Below are 19169 nucleotides of genomic sequence, written 5' to 3'. Positions count from 1 at the left end.
CCTTCTGCTGAGAACACCTGGAAGAGCCAAAGGATGTCAGAGAGGATTCCCTGAGATTTTGGGGAGCTGGGAAAGCCCTGCAGGGTTGACAGGGACACGTGGGGGAAATCCCACAGGCTCTGGATTGTCTCTTTTTGGCCCTAATGTAACGCTGAGAAATTCAGGAAATCACAAATACCTCATGGAGACTGGACTCGGTGGGCATTAAATTCAGTGAATAATGTGGTTTTTGAGGAGTGTCCTTTGTGGGATCACACTCTGGCTGTGTGCTGGTGGGAGGAACACGATTTACAGTCTCAACTACTGGGATTTTTCTTTTCCCTGGAAAAATCTGTTTCGTTTCCCTGGGGATCACAGCTGGTAATTCACCTGTGCACTGAATTAAATGCCTTAAAGGAAATCAAATTATTATGTGTCAAGGGGGAACAAAAAAAAAAAAAAAAAAAAAAAAAAAAAAAGGGGGGGGGGGGTTTAGACCTCTTGAAATGATGGTATGACCACAAGAAAAACACTTTTTCTCCCTTGTCACGCTCGTTCTAACTGTTCCTCTTAGGAGATAAATATTAATATTGCAGGTGAGCTTGCCCAAAATTCAGGATTGTGTTTAGAACTTAATTTTTTAAAGTTTTATAGTTAAAGCTGACACTTAAATAGTCCAGTAAAGGGAAAGGATCCTTAAAAAACAAAAAAGTCTGTATGAAGATAATTGGAAAACTCAGCTGCAACTGGTGCTTCCCTGAATTATTCCTGTTTTTAGGTCTCTGTATCTGCTTCTCTCCCTGCCAGGAAAATATTCCAGCCTTGGAGCACCACTTTGGCAGCAAAAGCAGTTTTCTCATGCAGTAGAAAATGCAGGAAATTGAACTTTTCACTCAGAGCTGTCCTAAAATCCCACCCTGGACAGAAAAAAACAGAGTCATGAAACCTAAATTACCACGCTGTGAACTTGGATTTAAGTTTTTAAACTGAAATTACTGTCCCAGCTCAATGTGAGGGGGAAAAAAAAAATAAAATTAGATCAGCCAATAACAACTTCCTAAAAAAAAAAAATCAATACAGCTGAGTGACAGCTCACCAACCTTGTGACCCAGGAATGGCCTCTCCAGGCAAATTCCTGCCATGCCCTGAGGGACATTTGGTTATTTCTGTGATGAGGTGACCTCAAATTAAAAAAAAAAAAAAAAAAGAAATAGAAATAAAAATAAAAATAACTGTTGTGTCATTTTTACCAGAATCAGAGAGGGGACACCTGAGTTTGATCACCTGTGCCAGAGAACCCCAAATCCCCACAGCTGTGACCATGAATTTGTAAATCACTGGTGTGATATTTCCACCTTGTATTTCCAGTCTTTACTCACCGAGTAAAGGAAATCGGGACGAGGGCAGAGCTTTGCACCCATTTGATTATTGCCCACTAAAGTTAATTTAATTTGCTAAACAAATTCCTCTCCATCACTTCAATCCCTCTGAGCTCTACTTAAAGAGACTTCCCAGGAAAGGCTGAGCCTGCATTCCCTGCTCCCTTTCTTTTTCCCAAATCTTTTTTTTTTTCTTTTTTTTTTTTTTTCTTTCTCTTCCCTCCTCCAAAATGAAGGTCCCTGAAAGGTTTTGGTTGTTCCTGAGCTTTGGCTGTGCTGCCTCCCTGAGCCCCTCGTGTCTGTCAGCCCAGTTCAGGAGAGCTGGGGATTTTATCCTGGGGGGTTTGTTCCCTTTTGGGAAGGACACGGTGAACGCGACAGCTCGCTCAGAGCCCACCTTGCTGCGCTGTGAGAGGTAAGAGCAGGGCAAAAATGGGGAGAGCGAGCTGGGGAAAGGCACCGTGGTTCTGCTGCAGGTGGGGTGGGACGGAGAAGGTTGAGGGCTGGAGCACCGGGACACCAGCTGGTCCCAAAATGGAAATGGTTTTGTGTTTTCTGCATCCTCTCAAACTTCGGGCGCACCTTGATAAAAGCTTTCAGCAGCCCTGGCTTCTTCAGGGCTCGTGAGTGTTGATTTTGGGCCCACACAGGAATGGTGTCATCTGCCATCAGTGGGTGCTGTTCCTGTTTGGGAGGTGCTGTTCCTTTTTTGGAGGTGCTGTTCCTTTTTTGGAGGTGCTGTTCCTTTTTTGGAGGTGCTGTTGCTGTTTTTGGAGGTGCTGTTCCTTTTTTTGGAGGTGCTGTTGCTTTTTTTGGAGGTGCTGTTGCTTTTTTGGAGGTGCTGTTCCTTTTTTGGAGGTGCTGTTCCTTTTTTTGGAGGTGCTGTTCCTTTTTTGGAGGTGCTGTTCCTTTTTTTGGGAGGTGCTGTTCCTTTTTTTGGAGGTGCTGTTGCTGTTTTTGGAGGTGCTGTTCCTTTTTTTGGAGGTGCTGTTCCTTTTTTTGGAGGTGCTGTTCCTTTTTTGGGAGGTGCTGTTGCTGTTTTTGGGAGGTGCTGTTCCTTTTTTGGGAGGTGCTGTTCCTTTTTTGGGAGGTGCTGTTCCTTTTTTGGAGGTGCTGTTCCTTTTTTGGGAGGTGCTGTTCCTTTTTTTGGAGGTGCTGTTCCTTTTTTGGGAGGTGCTGTTCCTTTTTTGGAGGTTCTGTTGCTATTGAAAAGCTGCTACTGCTTTTTTATGAGGGAAGAGGACACTCAGCACCAGGCAAAGTGACACCAGCTGGTCCCAAAATGGAAATGTTTTTGTGTTTTCTCCATCCTGTCAAACTTGAGTCCCACCTTGATAAAAGCTTTTAGCAGCCCTGGTTTTTCAGGGCTTGAATCCAACACTTGAGCTGTAAATGTTGGTTTTGGTCCTGCACGCTGCTGGGCAGAGGTCACCTTGGGATGGTGCCATTGCTTTTTAGGAGGGAAAAGGATGCTCAGCACCAGGCAAAGGGCAAAGCAGGAACCAAAAATCACCTGGGTTTGCAGGTGTGAGCAGCATTTCCTGCTCAGTGACACCAGGCTGGTTCCCAGCAGCACATCAGGGAAAATCCCACATTTCAATCCCAATCCATCCCCTGAACTGGTATTTGGGGAAAATCCCACATTTCAATCCCAATCCATCCCCTGAACTGGTATTTGGGGGAAAATCCCACATTTCAATCCCAATCCATCCCCTGAACTGGTATTTGGGGGAAAATCCCACATTTCAATCCCAATCCATCCCCTGAACTGGTATTTGAGGAAAATCCCACATTTCAATCCCAATCCATCCCCTGAACTGGTATTTGAGGAAAATCCCACATTTCAATCCCAATCCATCCCCTGAACTGGTATTTGGGGGAAAATCCCACATTTCAATCCCAATCCATCCCCTGAACTGGTATTTGGGGGAAAATCCCACATTTCAATCCCAATCCATCCCCTGAACTGGTATTTGGGGGAAAATCCCACATTTCAATCACAATCCATCTCCTGAACTGGTATTTGAGGAAAATCCCACATTTCAATCCCAATCCATCCCCTGAACTGGTATTTGGGGGAAAATCCCACATTTCAATCCCAATCCATCCCCTGAACTGGTATTTGGGGGAAAATCCCACATTTCAATCCCAATCCATCCCCTGAACTGGTATTTGGGGGAAAATCCCACATTTCAATCCCAATCCATCCCCTGAACTGGTATTTGGGGGAAAATCCCACATTTCAATCCCAATCCATCCCCTGAACTGGTATTTGAGGAAAATCCCACATTTCAATCCCAATCCATCCCCTGAACTGGTATTTGGGGGAAAATCCCACATTTCAATCCCAATCCATCTCCTGAACTGGTATTTGGGGAAAATCCCACATTTCAATCCCAATCCATCTCCTGAACTGGTATTTGGGGGAAATCCCACATTTCAATCCCAATCCATCCCCTGAACTGGTATTTGGGGGAAAATCCCACATTTCAATCCCAATCCATCCCCTGAACTGGTATTTGGGGAAAATCCCACATTTCAATCCCAATCCATCTCCTGAACTGGTATTTGGGGGAAAATCCCACATTTCAATCCCAATCCATCCCCTGAACTGGTATTTGAGGAAAATCCCACATTTCAATCCCAATCCATCCCCTGAACTGGTATTTGGGGGAAAATCCCACATTTCAATCCCAATCCATCCCCTGAACTGGTATTTGAGGAAAATCCCACATTTCAATCCCAATCCATCCCCTGAACTGGTATTTGGGGGAAAATCCCACATTTCAATCCCAATCCATCCCCTGAACTGGTATTTGGGGGAAAATCCCACATTTCAATCCCAATCCATCTCCTGAACTGGTATTTGGGGAAAATCCCACATTTCAATCCCAATCCATCCCCTGAACTGGTATTTGGGGGAAAATCCCACATTTCAATCCCAATCCATCCCCTGAACTGGTATTTGGGGAAAATCCCACATTTCAATCCCAATCCATCCCCTGAACTGGTATTTGAGGAAAATCCCACATTTCAATCCCAATCCATCCCCTGAACTGGTATTTGGGGGAAAATCCCACATTTCAATCCCAATCCATCCCCTGAACTGGTATTTGGGGGAAAACCCACATTTCAATCCCAATCCATCCCCTGAACTGGTATTTGGGGGAAAATCCCACATTTCAATCCCAATCCATCCCCTGAACTGGTATTTGGGGGAAAATCCCACATTTCAATCCCAATCCATCTCCTGAACTGGTATTTGGGGGAAAATCCCACATTTCAATCCCAATCCATCTCCTGAACTGGTATTTGGGGAAAATCCCACATTTCAATCCCAATCCATCCCCTGAACTGGTATTTGAGGGAAAATCCCACATTTCAATCCCAATCCATCCCCTGAACTGGTATTTGGGGGAAAATCCCACATTTCAATCCCAATCCATCCCCTGAACTGGTATTTGGGGGAAAATCCCACATTTCAATCCCAATCCATCTCCTGAACTGGTATTTGGGGGAAAATCCCACATTTCAATCCCAATCCATCCCCTGAACTGGTATTTGGGGGAAAATCCCACATTTCAATCCCAATCCATCCCCTGAACTGGTATTTGAGGAAAATCCCACATTTCAATCCCAATCCATCCCCTGAACTGGTATTTGGGGGAAAATCCCACATTTCAATCCCAATCCATCCCCTGAACTGGTATTTGAGGAAAATCCCACATTTCAATCCCAATCCATCTCCTGAACTGGTATTTGGGGGAAAATCCCACATTTCAATCCCAATCCATCCCCTGAACTGGTATTTGAGGAAAATCCCACATTTCAATCCCAATCCATCCCCTGAACTGGTATTTGGGGGAAAATCCCACATTTCAATCCCAATCCATCTCCTGAGCACTTTGGGAATCTTTGGCTTTGTGGGTGAAGGACACAAATCTTGACCCTCACAACTAAACTGGTCTCCACCTCTGTTCTTTCTCCTGGGAAGCTCCAAGGATTTTTTTTTTTGCTGGCAGAAATAAAATGAATTAGGTGGGACTTGGCCTCTTTCACCAGGCAGCAACCAACGGAACAAGAGGACACTGCCTCAAGCTGCATCCAGGGAAAATTAATTTGGATTCTCACAGGTTAGACCCACTGGCAAAGGGAGCCCTGTCAAAGAACTCCATCCAGCAGAAATCATTAAAAAATTAATTACAAAAACAATTAAGTGGAGATCTTACTATTGTAGAAAAAAAGGCTTAATAACAATGGCTGCCTTGCTTAGTGAAGAATGCTCCACAATTCTCAATTAAAGATGTTTTAATTAGGGGAGAAAAGCTAGCCCCCAGCTGATAAAAGCAAAGAGGGAGTAGAAGCACAGCTAGAAAAACATCCTTAACTCACTGGAAAAAGACACAGCTTCGACAACTGAGTCCACATAACTGTTAAACAAAAGAATCCTGTCTTTAAGACTCGGGATGAAATTTAGAGTGATAAAATACTGGAATTGTCTGCCTGGGGAGCTGCTGTATTCCCATCCCTGGATGTGTTTAAAAAAAAAATTGGATAAAGGGTGCCGCGATCTGGTTGAGATGTTGGGGCATGGATTGGACTTCATGATCTTGGAGATCTCTTCCGACCTCATCATTCCGTGATTCTGTAATCAAATTGGAAACAATCTTGCACTCAAAAACCTCACAAGCAGGTCCAGAGCTGCTCTGCTGACAGCGCCAGGAATGTCCCACTGGGCCACAAAGGTGCCCAAATGTCCAAGAAGGTGACAAGGTGTAAATTTTTCTTGTCCCCCCCTGCCCTGTTGTTGCAAGGTTTGAGAGTTCTGGCCTCTCAGGCCCTTAGCTTCAGAGTTTCTCACAAAACCTTTTATTCTCCAGCCAGAAAAGGAGCAGGGGAGCAGCTCAGACTTTTTCCACAGGCTTTATTTGATTCCATGAAGGGATCAGGCTACAAATCCATAGATGGGGGATCACAGGTGTGATTTTAAAGGGATTGGGGATCACAGGTGTGATTTTATAGGGTTTGGGGGCATCACAGGTGTGATTTTATAGGGATTGGAGGGATCACAGGTGAGATTTTATAGGGATTGGGGATCACAGGTGTGATTTTATAGGGTTTGGGGATCACAGGTGAGATCTTATAGGGATTGGGGGGATCACAGGTGTGATTTTATAGGGATTGGAGGGATCACAGGTGTGATTTTATAGGGATTGGGGGGATCACAGGTGTGATTTTATAGGGATTGGGGGGATCACAGGTGTGATTTTATAGGGTTTGGGGGGATCACAGGTGAGATTTTATAGGGTTTGGGGATCACAGGTGTGATTTTATAGGGATTGGGGGGGATCACAGGTGTGATTTTATAGGGATTGGAGGGATCACAGGTGTGACTTTATAGGGATTGGGGGGATCACAGGTGTGATTTTATAGGGATTGGAGGGATCACAGGTGTGACTTTATAGGGTTTGGGGATCACAGGTGTGACTTTATAGGGTTTGGGGATCACAGGTGTGATTTTATAGGGATTGGAGGGATCACAGGTGTGATTTTATAGGGATTGGGGATCACAGGTGTGATTTTATAGGGATTGGGGGGATCACAGGTGTGATTTTATAGGGATTGGGGGATCACAGGTGTAATTTTAAAGGGATTGGGGATCACAGGTGTGATTTTATAGGGATTGGGGATCACAGGTAAACCAACAGCAAACAGGGTTGTCACATTTTGACATTTTCTCTCTTTGTTTGGGACAATCAATTATAAAGAATCAAACCTAACCAATAAAATCCTAAAAAAGGCTCAGAGGAAGAGCTTACATTTGTTTTTGTAAGGTGAGTCCTTGTGAGCAAGGAGATCTTGTTATGTCAGAGAAGGAGCCAGGGACACCTGCACAGGAATTGTCTGTGCTGGGACAGCAGTGCCAGGTGCTCGGGGATACCTGCACAGGAATTGTCTGTATGGGACAGCAGTGCCAGGTGCTCGGGGATACCTGCACAGGAATTGTCTGTGCTGGGACAGCAGTGCCAGGTGCTCGGGGACACCTGCACAGGAATTGTCTGTGCTGGGACAGCAGTGCCAGGTGCTCGGGGATACCTGCACAGGAATTGTCTGTATGGGACAGCAGTGCCAGGTGCTCGGGGACACCTGCACAGGAATTGTCTGTATGGGACAGCAGTGCCAGGTGCTCGGGGATACCTGCACAGGAATTGTCTGTATGGGACAGCAGTGCCAGGTGCTCGGGGATACCTGCACAGGAATTGTCTGTGCAGGGACAGCAGTGCCAGGTGCTCGGGGATACCTGCACAGGAATTGTCTGTGCAGGGACAGCAGTGCCAGGTGCTCGGGGATACCTGCACAGGAATTGTCTGTGCAGGGACAGCAGTGCCAGGTGCTCGGGGATACCTGCACAGGAATTGTCTCTATGGGGACAGCAGTGCCAGGTGCTCGGGGACACCTGCACAGGAATTGTCTGTACAGGGACAGCAGTGCCAGGTGCTCGGGGATACCTGCACAGGAATTGTCTGTATGGGACAGCAGTGCCAGGTGCTCGGGGATACCTGCACAGGAATTGTCTGTGCAGGGACAGCAGTGCCAGGTGCTCGGGGACACCTGCACAGGAATTGTCTGTATGGGGACAGCAGTGCCAGGTGCTCGGGGATACCTGCACAGGAATTGTCTGTATGGGACAGCAGTGCCAGGTGCTCGGGGATACCTGCACAGGAATTGTCTGTATGGGGACAGCAGTGCCAGGTGCTCGGGGACACCTGCACAGGAATTGTCTGTACAGGGACAGCAGTGCCAGGTGCTCGGGGATACCTGCACAGGAATTGTCTGTATGGGACAGCAGTGCCAGGTGCTCGGGGATACCTGCACAGGAATTGTCTGTATGGGGACAGCAGTGCCAGGTGCTCGGGGATACCTGCACAGGAATTGTCTGTGCGGGGACAGCAGTGCCAGGTGCTCGGGGACACCTGCACAGGAATTGTCTGTATGGGACAGCAGTGCCAGGTGCTCGGGGATACCTGCACAGGAATTGTCTGTATGGGACAGCAGTGCCAGGCTGTGTCACCCCTGTCCCCTCTCCTCAGGTTATTCACCGACGGCCTCATCTGGGCTCTGGGGATGAGATTTGCCATCGACCAGATCAACAATTCCAGCTCTCTGCTGCCAGGAATAACGCTGGGTTATGACCTGTACGACACCTGCTCCGAGCCCCTGGTGGCCCTGCAGCCCAGCCTGCTCTTCCTGACCCAAAAGGGCACCACGAGCATCGGGGTTCTCTGCAACTACACCCAGTACCAGCCCCGCGTCACCGCCGTCATCGGGCCCCACAGGTCAGACCTCTGCCTGCTCACAGCCAAGCTCTTCAGCTCCTTCCTGATCCCACAGGTAAAAAAACAAAAAAACAAACAACAACAACAACAACAAAAAAAAACACATAAAGCAAAACGTATGAAAACACTCTGGTCATTGATAAAAGGTTGGTGTTAATCCTAAAAGTATTGGGGCTTTTATAAACCAGAATACTAAGGTCTGAAGTGTGAACATTAGATAAGAGGAAAATACATGATTAAATCATTCTGTTTTAAACCCCCCCGTTATGAATATTATGTTTTCTAAATAAGTTGTATCTACTACCAGTTTGCAAAATCAGATTTCCTGCCTTCGTTTGATCAATGCTGCCTCTCTACAAAGACCAGACCTCCCGATTTTTGCTGGATTTTATCTACCCAGACCAGATGGTTTTCTATGAAACTATCACCCAAAAACTTTAGGGATGTTTATTCACCACCACTGCTTACCTGGCAAAGTTATGACAGCAAAAACCCCCCAAAATTATTGATTACAACGAGAGCCCACACTGTAAGAAGAGGCTGCAAACCAAGGTTGGATGGAGCGTGGAGGGGCAGTGACCCCTCCCCTTCTATATCAAACAAAACAATCCAAACTTCGCTAAATATCGAGACTTTTTGTTCCTCATTTATAACGATTCACCTCTCTGGACAAGCAGGAATCCTCCCTTTTGGGGTCAGGTAATGAAAGAAGCTCCAGAATTGATATTTTATGTGGATGTCTTCAGTGTGAGGCAGAAGCCTCATCCAGGCTGCTTCCCCCGTGAGCACTCCTGGTAATTTCCTTTTCTTAGTAAATTAACAGCTCCAGGGATCCTTTCCCAAGCCTTGTAAGAATTTTCCAATATATGCAGTAAAAGAGGAGTAAAAGGAACGTTCTGGCAGGTGACAGCAGCTGCGAGTGTGATCCAAAGGGGGCATCACCCATCCAAATCCCAGCTCACTCCAGCTCCATGGAAATCGGGAATTTTCTCCCTTTTGGTGGGGAAGGTTTGGTGGTTAAAGCAGAGATTCCAGTCTTCCCTCTGTCACACTCCAGTGTTTAATTTCCCTGAGAAAACAGAGTCCAGACCGCTCTGATCCATGGAAAACGGGGATGACACAGCTCCTGGAGGATCCCGTGTAATCCATCTGCGATGATTAAATTCTCATGGTCGGGGTGACCTAGCCCCGAGCTAAGAAATATCAATCTCGGGGGTGTCCCCCTGTGTAGAAAGCAGTTAATTACCCCTTCATTAGTGATGAGGGACACAGGAGACAGCTTTTGGCTCTCGTGATTAGTGCAGCCGTGGCAAACCCATCCCTTGCGATGAGTTATTAAACCACCACCCCAACCATCATTTTAAAAACCTTAATGTGCTAAAAACTAAAGAAAAAAAAGGTGAGTGACCTGCGCCGTGGGCACTTTATTCTTTTACCACCACCCCGACCATCATTTTTAAAACCTTGATGTGCTAAAACTAAATAAAAGAGCTGAGTGACCGACCTGCACTGTGGCCACTTAATTCTTTCACCACCACCCCGACCATCATTTAAAAAACTTAACGTGCTAAAACTAAAGAAAGAAACAGGTGAGTGACCTGCACTGTGGCCACTTAATTCTTTTACCAGCACCTCAACCATCGTCTTTAAAAACATAATGTGCTAAAACTAAAAAAAAAGAGCTGAGTGATTGACCTGCACTGTGGCCGCTTAATTCTTTTACCACCGCCCCGACCATCATTTTTAAAACCTTAACGCGCTAAAACTAAATCAAAAAAAGAGCTGAGTGACCTGGCCCGTGGCCACTTCCATGTTTTCCTGCCTTCCTGTCTGTTCCACGTGCAGGTGAGCTATGGAGCCAGCAGCGAGAGCCTGAGCAGCACGGAGCTGTACCCGTCCTTCTACCGCACGGTGCCCGGGGACAAGAGCCTGGTGGAGGCCGTGGTGCTGCTGCTCCACCAGTTTGGCTGGAACTGGGTTGCCACGGTGGCCAGTGATGATGAGTACGGTCGGGGAGCCCAGGCTCTGTTCCTCAGCACGGCTGGCACCGACAACATCTGCATCGCCTTCCAGGGGCTCATCCCCGCGGACCTGGCCGAGCCCAGCGCTCGAAAGCAGCTGGAAAACATCATTGAATTGATTAACAGCACTGAAGTGAATGTGGTCGTGCTGTTTGCTCACAGCCTGCCAGCTCAGGCCCTGCTGGAACACAGCATCAGGATGGGGCTGGCCAAGAAGGTCTGGATTGGCACCGAGGCCTGGATGCTGTCGGACATCGCCGCCTCCACGCCCGGCATCCAGAGCATCGGGACAGTGCTGGGCTTTGTCACGAGGACAGGGACGGTCCCTGGCTTCCAGGAGTACGTGGCTGAGCTCTTCAGCTCCGTCGTGCAGGAGGAATTCTGTCGGAAATCCAGGGAGCTGAGCCTCCTCCTGAACGCGGAGGTGCTGGACACGCACTGCCAGCAGTGTGACCGCGTGGCCCTTGGGGACGTCTGGCCCATGCTCTCGGTGACCACGGTGCAGCCAGTGCAGGTGGCCGTGTACGGCGTGGCCCACGCCCTGCACAGAGCCCTGGGCTGCACCTCCAAAGGCTGTCCCAAAACACCCATCAGGTCCTGGCAGGTGAGGGAAGGTCCGAGGTTTTATTTTTTTTGTCGCAATCTTAGCCCACCTAAGGGACAACTGATTTCGGCTTGCAGAATTATCGTCCTCCAAACGACAACAACCGTACCAAAAATTGATTTTGATTTCATTTCCTCCTCAGCTGCTGCACTTCATGAACACCCTCCCGTTCGAGGTGAATGGCCAGAGCTTCAAGTTTGATCAGTCCCACGGCACAAACGCGGGGTACAAGCTCATCTTCTGGGCCTGGAGGGATGGCTCCGTGACCTACCTGCCCGTGGGGGACTATGACCAGTCCCTGTACATCCGGAAGTCCCAGATCGAGTTCCACACCGCAGACAAGAAGGTAAAACTGGCACATTTTATTGTGGTTTGTTGGAGGTTCCAGTTGTCCTGGAACCTGGCTGATGCTCACCCCTGCCTTTGCCAGGAGCCCACATCCCAGTGCTTCAGGCGCTGCCAGCCAGGACAGTTCAGAAGAATAAAAGGATTCAACCACTGCTGCTATGACTGCACAGACTGTTCAGAAAACACCTGGAGCAGCACAGGTGAGGTGTGGGGAGTTTAAAGGCTTTCACTGGATTATTGTGTCCCCTGTGAGGTGATGATGAGCTGGGAGCTCTCCTCCATAAGCACTGCCAGGATGGAGGTGTTCCCCTCCCTGCTCTGCTCTTCTCTGTTGGGCCCAGAGGGGAGGAATGAGGACGTTAAGATTTCATCTGCAGAGGCAGGAGAGAGGGGTGTCATGGATTTCTGGGGGCATTTCTGGGTAGAAGAGAGGCACAGAATAAAATCCTGGGATTCCTGGGGAAGGGAAACAAAAGCAAGAAACACAAGGATCCTTCAGGGAGGAGGGTGGAAAAGCAGAGGGTGAACTCCCACAGCCTTTGAACATCCAACACACCTTGGAGGGAGGCAAACCCCCAGATCCCTGTGTGCCCCCTCCCCAAATCTGTGTGCCCCCTCCCCAACCCCTGTGTGCCCCTCCCCAAACCCCTGTGTGCCCCCTCCCCAAACCCGTGTGTGCCCCTCCCCAACCCCTGTGTGCCCCATCCCCAACCCCTGTGTGCCCCCTCCCCAAACCCGTGTGCCCCCTCCCCAAACCCGTGTGCCCCCTCCCCAAACCCCTGTGTGCCCCCTCCCCAAATCCCTGTGTGCCCCCTCCCAAACCCCTGTGTGCCCCCTCCCCCAACCCCTGTGTGCCCCTCCCCAACCCCTGTGTGCCCCATCCCCAACCCCTGTGTGCCCCCTCCCCAAACCCGTGTGCCCCCTCCCCAAACCCGTGTGCCCCCTCCCCAAACCCCTGTGTGCCCCTCCCCAAACCCGTGTGCCCCTCCCCAAACCCCTGTGTGCCCCCTCCCCAAATCTGTGTGCCCCCTCCCCAAACCCCTGTGTGCCCCCTCCCCAACCCCTGTGTGCCCCATCCCAAACCCCTGTGTGCCCCCTCCCCAAACCCCTGTGTGCCCCATCCCAAACCCCTGTGTGCCCCATCCCAAACCCCTGTGTGCCCCCTCCCCAAACCCGTGTGCCCCCTCCCCAAACCCGTGTGCCCCCTCCCCAAACCCCTGTGTGCCCCTCCCCAAACCCGTGTGCCCCTCCCCAAACCCCTGTGTGCCCCCTCCCCAAATCTGTGTGCCCCCTCCCCAAACCCCTGTGTGCCCCCTCCCCAACCCCTGTGTGCCCCATCCCAAACCCCTGTGTGCCCCCTCCCCAAACCCCTGTGTGCCCCATCCCAAACCCCTGTGTGCCCCATCCCAAACCCCTGTGTGCCCCCTCCCCAAACCCCTGTGTGCCCCCTCCCCAAACCCCTGTGTGCCCCTCCCCAACCCCTGTGTGCCCCTCCCCAAACCCCTGTGTGCCCCCTCCCCAACCCCTCTGTACCCCCTCCCCAAACCCCAGCAGTGCTACCCCCTCCCCAACCCCTGTGTGCCCCCTCCCCAAACCCCAGCAGTGCTACCCCCTCCCCAACCCCTGTGTGCCCCCTCCCCAACCCCTGTGTACCCCCTCCCCAAACCCCAGCAGTGCTACCCCCTCCCCAAACCCCAGCAGTGCTACCCCCTCCCCAACCCCTGTGTACCCCCTCCCCAACCCCTGTGTGCCCCCTCCCCAAACCCCAGCCGTGCCTCCCCATCCCCAGGACCTTCCAGTGCCCACCAGTTCTTTTCAGACAGCACCAGCTGCTCCCCGTGCCCGCAGCACCTCTGGGCTCCCTCCCGCAGCACGCGGTGCCACCGGCGCTCCGAGCGCTTCCTCTCGTGGCGCGACCCCCTGGCCCTGGCCCTGCTGTCCCTGACGGCTGGCACGGCAGCCCTGAGCTGCGTGGCAGCGCTGCTGTTCCTGAAGCACCTGCACACCCCGCTGGTGCAGCTGTCCGGGGGTGCCAGGAGCCTCCTCGCCCTGCTGTGGCTGCTGCTGCTGAGCCTGAGCTGCTGCCTGTACGTGGGCAGGCCCAGCGCCGCGCTCTGCTCGCTGCAGCAGCTCTCCTACGCCCTGTGCTTCAACGGCTGCTTCTCCACCTTGGTGCCCGAGGCTCTGGAGATCACCTTGCTCGCAGAATTCCCTCGCCGTGCCCCCGGCTTGCTGTGCTGGGTGACCAGGGCCAGGGCCTGGCTGCTGGTGGCCGCGTCCCTCCTCGCCCAGGTGTTGCTGTGCTTCGGTCACCTGTACCTGGGTCCCGACCGCCTGGTGCTGGACTACAAATCCCTGCCCAGGGAGGTGCTGCTGGCGTGCGACACTCGGTCCTGGGCCGCCTTTGCCCTCCTGCACGGCTACAACAGCTGCCTGGCCCTGGTCTGCTTCCTGTGCACCTTCATGGTGCCAACCAGGGCCACCAGGTACAACGCGGCCAGGGGCATCGCCTTCGCCAGCCTCGCCTGCTTCGTCGTCTGGATTTTCTTCCTCGTGGTTTTCGCCACGCTCGGGACCGTCCTCAGGGCCGTGGCGCAGATTTGCACCATCCTGGCCACCGCCCTGGGCGTTTTGGCTAGTTACTTCGTGCCCAAGTGTTACATCGTGGTGTTCAGGCCCGACCTGAACACGGAGGATTATTGCCAGAAGCTCACCGAGGTGAGCAGGCAGTAAATCACCCGCTCCCCAGCACGTCTCTAGGGAGAAAATCCCGTTTACGGCACAACCGCCTAAGAAGTGGAGCTGTGAAAACACGGGGCTCAGCAGTTCCAGCCCTTTCGGCCCCAAAAAGGAGCCAAAATTAGGTTCAGTTAATGGAGCAACCTCTAGAAATTGTATTTTGCATCAGTCTCTCAAGCCTGGCAGTGTGAGCCAGAAGCCTCACCAGCACCACTTCCCTGTAAATTCTGGTAATTTCCCTTTCTTAGTAATTAACTCCAGAGCCACCTCCAGGAATCCTTTCCCAAAGCCTTGTAAGAATTTCCAAATATATCCAAGAAAAGAGGAGTCAAACCAACATTGGGCAGCTGTGATCCCACCCATGCAAATCCCAGCTCGCTCCATCTGTGCTCCATGGAAATCAGGGGAGGACAAATGGAAATGAAAAATGGAAATGAAAAATGGAAATGAAAAATGGAAATGAAATCTGTGCAAATCACGCTCTCCGAAGGCACAGCCATTATTTTTTTTTTTTTTTTTTTTTTGCTTAAAAACAGGCAAAGATCACCCAAAACTTCACATTGTTGCCAAGCAGGACCAAGTCAATGTCCAGTCACATCACCAAGAGTTTTCTTTTCCCCACTCATGTTGACAAGTAATTATTCTGCTCTTTTATTCCTTAAAAGTTTTTTTCATTTCTGCTCTTTTGTTCCCTATATTAAATTTTTTTCCATCTCTCCACTGTGTGTTACTCGAATTTAATCAGTCCAGCTCAATTAAAGAATTTGCAAATTAATCTAAACCAGTGAATATTTTCATTCTTAAAAAAAAAAAAAAATAAAATAGCCTTTTGGTGCACTGCAAAGTTACTTGTCCCCAATTTTCTGTGATCACCTCCATCCAAAATTATTCCTCGGTGTGATTAAAAAAACCAAAACACTGAGCTGGAGCCTGGAGTTCTTGTTCCTGGAGCCTGCAGGAATTCTCCACACCCACGTTGGTGCACCTGAAATTCTCTGTATTCCTTGCTCCAGGGCTGTGGTTAATAACTTTTAAATAACTTTTGATCATCATTCCAGAAATAAGGAAAAAAAAATCTCATTTAACTCCACCAGGTCCTGTAGGAAGAGGCTGTTCAAAATTCTGACCGTTTAATATTCACTTAAATCCTGATCATTTAAAATTCACCCAAATTCTGACCATTTGATATTCACTTAAATCCTGATCATGTAATATTCACCTAAATCTTGACAATTCAATATTCACTTAAATCCTGATAATTTAAAATTCACTTAAATCCTGACCATTTAATATTCACTTAAATCCTGATCATTTAAAATTTACCTAAATTCTGACCATTTAATATTCACTTAAATTCTGATAATATTCACTTAAATTCTGACCATTTGATATTCACCTAAATCCTGACAATTTAAAATTCACCTAAATCCTGATCATTTAAAATTCACCTAAATCCTGATCATTTAATATTCACTTAAATTCTGATAATTTCATATTCACTTAAAATTCTGACCATTTGATATTCACCTAAATCCTGACAATTTAATATTCACCTAAATCCTGATCATTTAAAATTCACCTAAATTCTGACCATTTAATATTCACTTAAATTCTGATAATATTCACTTAAATTCTGACCATTTGATATTCACCTAAATCCTGACAATTTAATATTCACCTAAATCCTGATCATTTGATATTCACCTAAATCCTGACAATTTAAATATTCACTTAAATTCTGATAATTTCATATTCACTTAAAATTCTGACCATTTGATATTCACCTAAATCCTGACAATTTAATATTCACCTACATCCTGATCATTTAAAATTCACCTAAATTCTGACCATTTAATATTCACTTAAATTCTGATAATATTCACTTAAATTCTGACCATTTGATATTCACCTAAATCCTGACAATTTAATATTCACCTAAATCCTGATCATTTGATATTCACCTAAATCCTGACAATTTAAATATTCACTTAAATTCTGATAATTTCATATTCACTTAAAATTCTGACCATTTAATATTCACCTAAATCCTGAACATTTGATATTCACCTAAATCCTGTTAATTTAATATTCACCTAAATGCTGATCATTTGATATTCACTTACATCCTGACAATTTAATATTCACCTAAATCCTGTTAATTTAATATTCACCTAAATCCTGACCCTTCAGTATCCACCCCACTGGGAATTTATGGCATTTAAATGATGTTTCCTCTCCCCTTGCTGTGGGATCTGCACCAGCTGAGAAGAAGAAATCTGCCTCACCAAGCTGTGCTTGTTCTTTTTATTTAGGCTGAAAAAATAGAATAATTTAGATTGGAAAAAACCCCTTAAAATCTGGATTTTAATACCCTACAGGCCACCCTGACAAGGCTCACCACAGGGTGTCCCAGTGATCCCTGTTTTTGCTGGGGAGTCCAAAAAAACGGGGAAATATTTATGAAACAAATAACAACAAAACACTGCAAAGAACTGACACACGTACGCTGCGTTATCACATAAAATTAAAAGCTTTTTAGTGTTTAAAATAGCATTTACACGTAAGCAGCTATATATTAACTATACAGACACTTGGGTTTTCATACAATATCTACAAAAAAAAAAAAAAAAAAAGAATTCAATTATGCAATAGACATTTTACCAGGAACAGTGCAGTCCATGCTAATAGGAGGTCACTCTTGGAGTAGAACCAGTTCTAGGATAAATGATAGTCTGGGTTTTCATCATTTAAAATCATGTAACTTTGTTCCTCTACTGTACATAAAACTCTTTACACGTTATTTCTAATCACTGATTAGAATTAATAAATTTTAAGTCAATCTTATCACAATCCAGTTAAATGCAGAACAAAACGAAAAAGAAAAAAAATAAATGGAATCAAAACCAATTACATCAAGCCGTGAGCTGTCGAGTCTCAGGAGGGGAGAGAACAAAAACGAGAGCAGAGGTTTGTGCATCACTGCTTGCCATCCAATAAAACCTTTGGATAAAGTGTCTGGGGAGTTTCCTTGGAAAAGCAGGTTCATGAAAGAGGAGGTGAAAAACACCAGCACGCTTTTAGGACTGTTCACCCAAGAATTCACTCCTCAGAGTTCAAACTCCACCTCCTGTGGGTGGGAGACGCCATCCCAAAAATTCTCATCCTTTGCCAGGATCCTGCAGAATTCCCCTGGTGCTGGATGGGAGCACCGAGCTCAGCTGCACAATCAAAATGTCAAATTAATGCTGCAGGTTCTATCTGCACAATCAAAATGTCAAATTAATGCTGCGGGTTCTATCTGAACAATCAAAATGTCAAATTAATGCTGCAGGCCCCTATCTGCACAATCAAAATGTCAAATTAATGCTGCAGGCCCCTATCTGCACAATAAAAATGTCAAATTAATGCTGCAGGCTCTATCTGAACAATAAAAATGTCAAATTAATGCTGCAGGTTCTATCTGCACAATCAAAATGTTAAATTAATGCTGCAGGTTCTATCTGCACAATCAAAATGTCAAATTAATGCTGCAGGCCCCTATCTGCACAATCAAAATGTCAAATTAATGCTGCGGGTTCTATCTGAACAATCAAAATGTCAAATTAATGCTGCAGGTTCTATCTGCACAATCAAAATGTCAAATTAATGCTGCAGGTTCTATCTGCACAATAAAAATGTCAAATTAATGCTGCAGGTTCTATCTGCACAATCAAAATGTCAAATTAATGCTGCAGGCCCCTATCTGCACAATAAAAATGTCAAATTAATGCTGCGGGTTCTATCTGAACAATCAAAATGTCAAATTAATGCTGCAGGCCCCTATCTGCACAATAAAAATGTCAAATTAATGCTGCGGGTTCTATCTGAACAATCAAAATGTTAAATTAATGCTGCAGGTTCTATCTGAACAATCAAAATGTTAAATTAATGCTGCAGGTTCTATCTGAACAATCAAAATGTTAAATTAATGCTGCAGGCTCCTGTGCAGCAAAGCTCTCTTTCCCTGCAGCCACAGCACTGCAGGGCCATGAAATCAAAATTAAAAGTTCAGACTTTGATGGCCATGAAATTAAAATTTCAGACTTTAGTGGCCATGCAATTAAAATTTCAGACCTTGATGGCCATGAAATCAAAAGAATTAAAATTTCAGACTTTGATGGCCATGAACTCAAAATCAAAATTCCAGACCTTGGTGGCCATGAACTCAAAATTAAAATTCCAGACCCTGGTGGCCGTGAACTCAAAATTGAAATTTCAGACCCTGGTGGCCATGAACTCAAAATCAAAATTTCAGACTTTGATGGCCGTGAAGTCAAAATCAAAATTCCAGTCGCTGGTGGCCGTGAACTCAAAATTAAAATTCCAGACCCTGGTGGCCGTGAACTCAAAATTGAAATTTCAGACTTTGATGGCCATGAACTCAAAATTAAAATTCCAGTCGCTGGTGGCCGTGAACTCAAAATTGAAATTCCAGACCCTGGTGGCCGTGAACTCAAAATTGAAATTTCAGACTTTGATGGCCATGAACTCAAAATCAAAATTCCAGTCGCTGGTGGCCGTGAACTCAAAATTAAAATTCCAGACCCTGGTGGCCATGAACTCAAAATTGAAATTCCAGACCCTGGTGGCCGTGAACTCAAAATTGAAATTTCAGACTTTGATGGCCATGAACTCAAAATTAAAATTCCAGACCCTTGTGGCCGTGAACTCAAAATTGAAATTCCAGACCCTGGTGGCCGTGAACTCAAAATAATCAAAATTC

The 19169-nt window shown here is 47.1% G+C and overlaps 1 protein-coding gene across 1 annotated transcript; it reads left to right on the top strand.

Annotated features, from left to right (window-relative positions):
- The first annotated feature begins 1560 nt into the window (after window positions 1-1560).
- TAS1R3 (taste 1 receptor member 3) lies at window positions 1561-19160 on the top strand. The gene is made up of 7 exons (XM_062507417.1): window positions 1561-1773; window positions 8450-8750; window positions 10541-11320; window positions 11463-11666; window positions 11751-11868; window positions 13488-14386; window positions 18417-19160. Exons 1-7 carry the CDS (start codon window positions 1589-1591, stop codon window positions 19158-19160), a joined length of 3231 nt encoding a protein of 1076 aa, XP_062363401.1. The 5' UTR covers window positions 1561-1588.
- The last annotated feature ends 9 nt before the right edge of the window (window positions 19161-19169 follow it).

This window comes from Cinclus cinclus, chromosome 23 (genome assembly GCF_963662255.1).
Source record: "Cinclus cinclus chromosome 23, bCinCin1.1, whole genome shotgun sequence".
In the NCBI taxonomy this organism is placed as follows: domain Eukaryota; kingdom Metazoa; phylum Chordata; class Aves; order Passeriformes; family Cinclidae; genus Cinclus; species Cinclus cinclus.
The sequence above is the reverse complement of the archived record's forward strand: the minus strand, read 5'-3'. Positions and strand labels throughout refer to the sequence as shown.

What these genes read in the sequence shown, in the direction of transcription:
- TAS1R3 (XM_062507417.1), top strand. Translation starts at nt 1,589, where the DNA reads ATGAAGGTCCCTGAAAGGTTTTGGTTGTTCCTGAGCTTTGGCTGTGCT. An exon ending in GCTCCTTCCTGATCCCACAG is followed by an intron (nt 8,751 to 10,540) that starts GTAAAAAAACAA and finishes TTCCACGTGCAG; the next exon opens with GTGAGCTATGGAGCCAGCAG. An exon ending in CACCCATCAGGTCCTGGCAG is followed by an intron (nt 11,321 to 11,462) that starts GTGAGGGAAGGT and finishes TTTCCTCCTCAG; the next exon opens with CTGCTGCACTTCATGAACAC.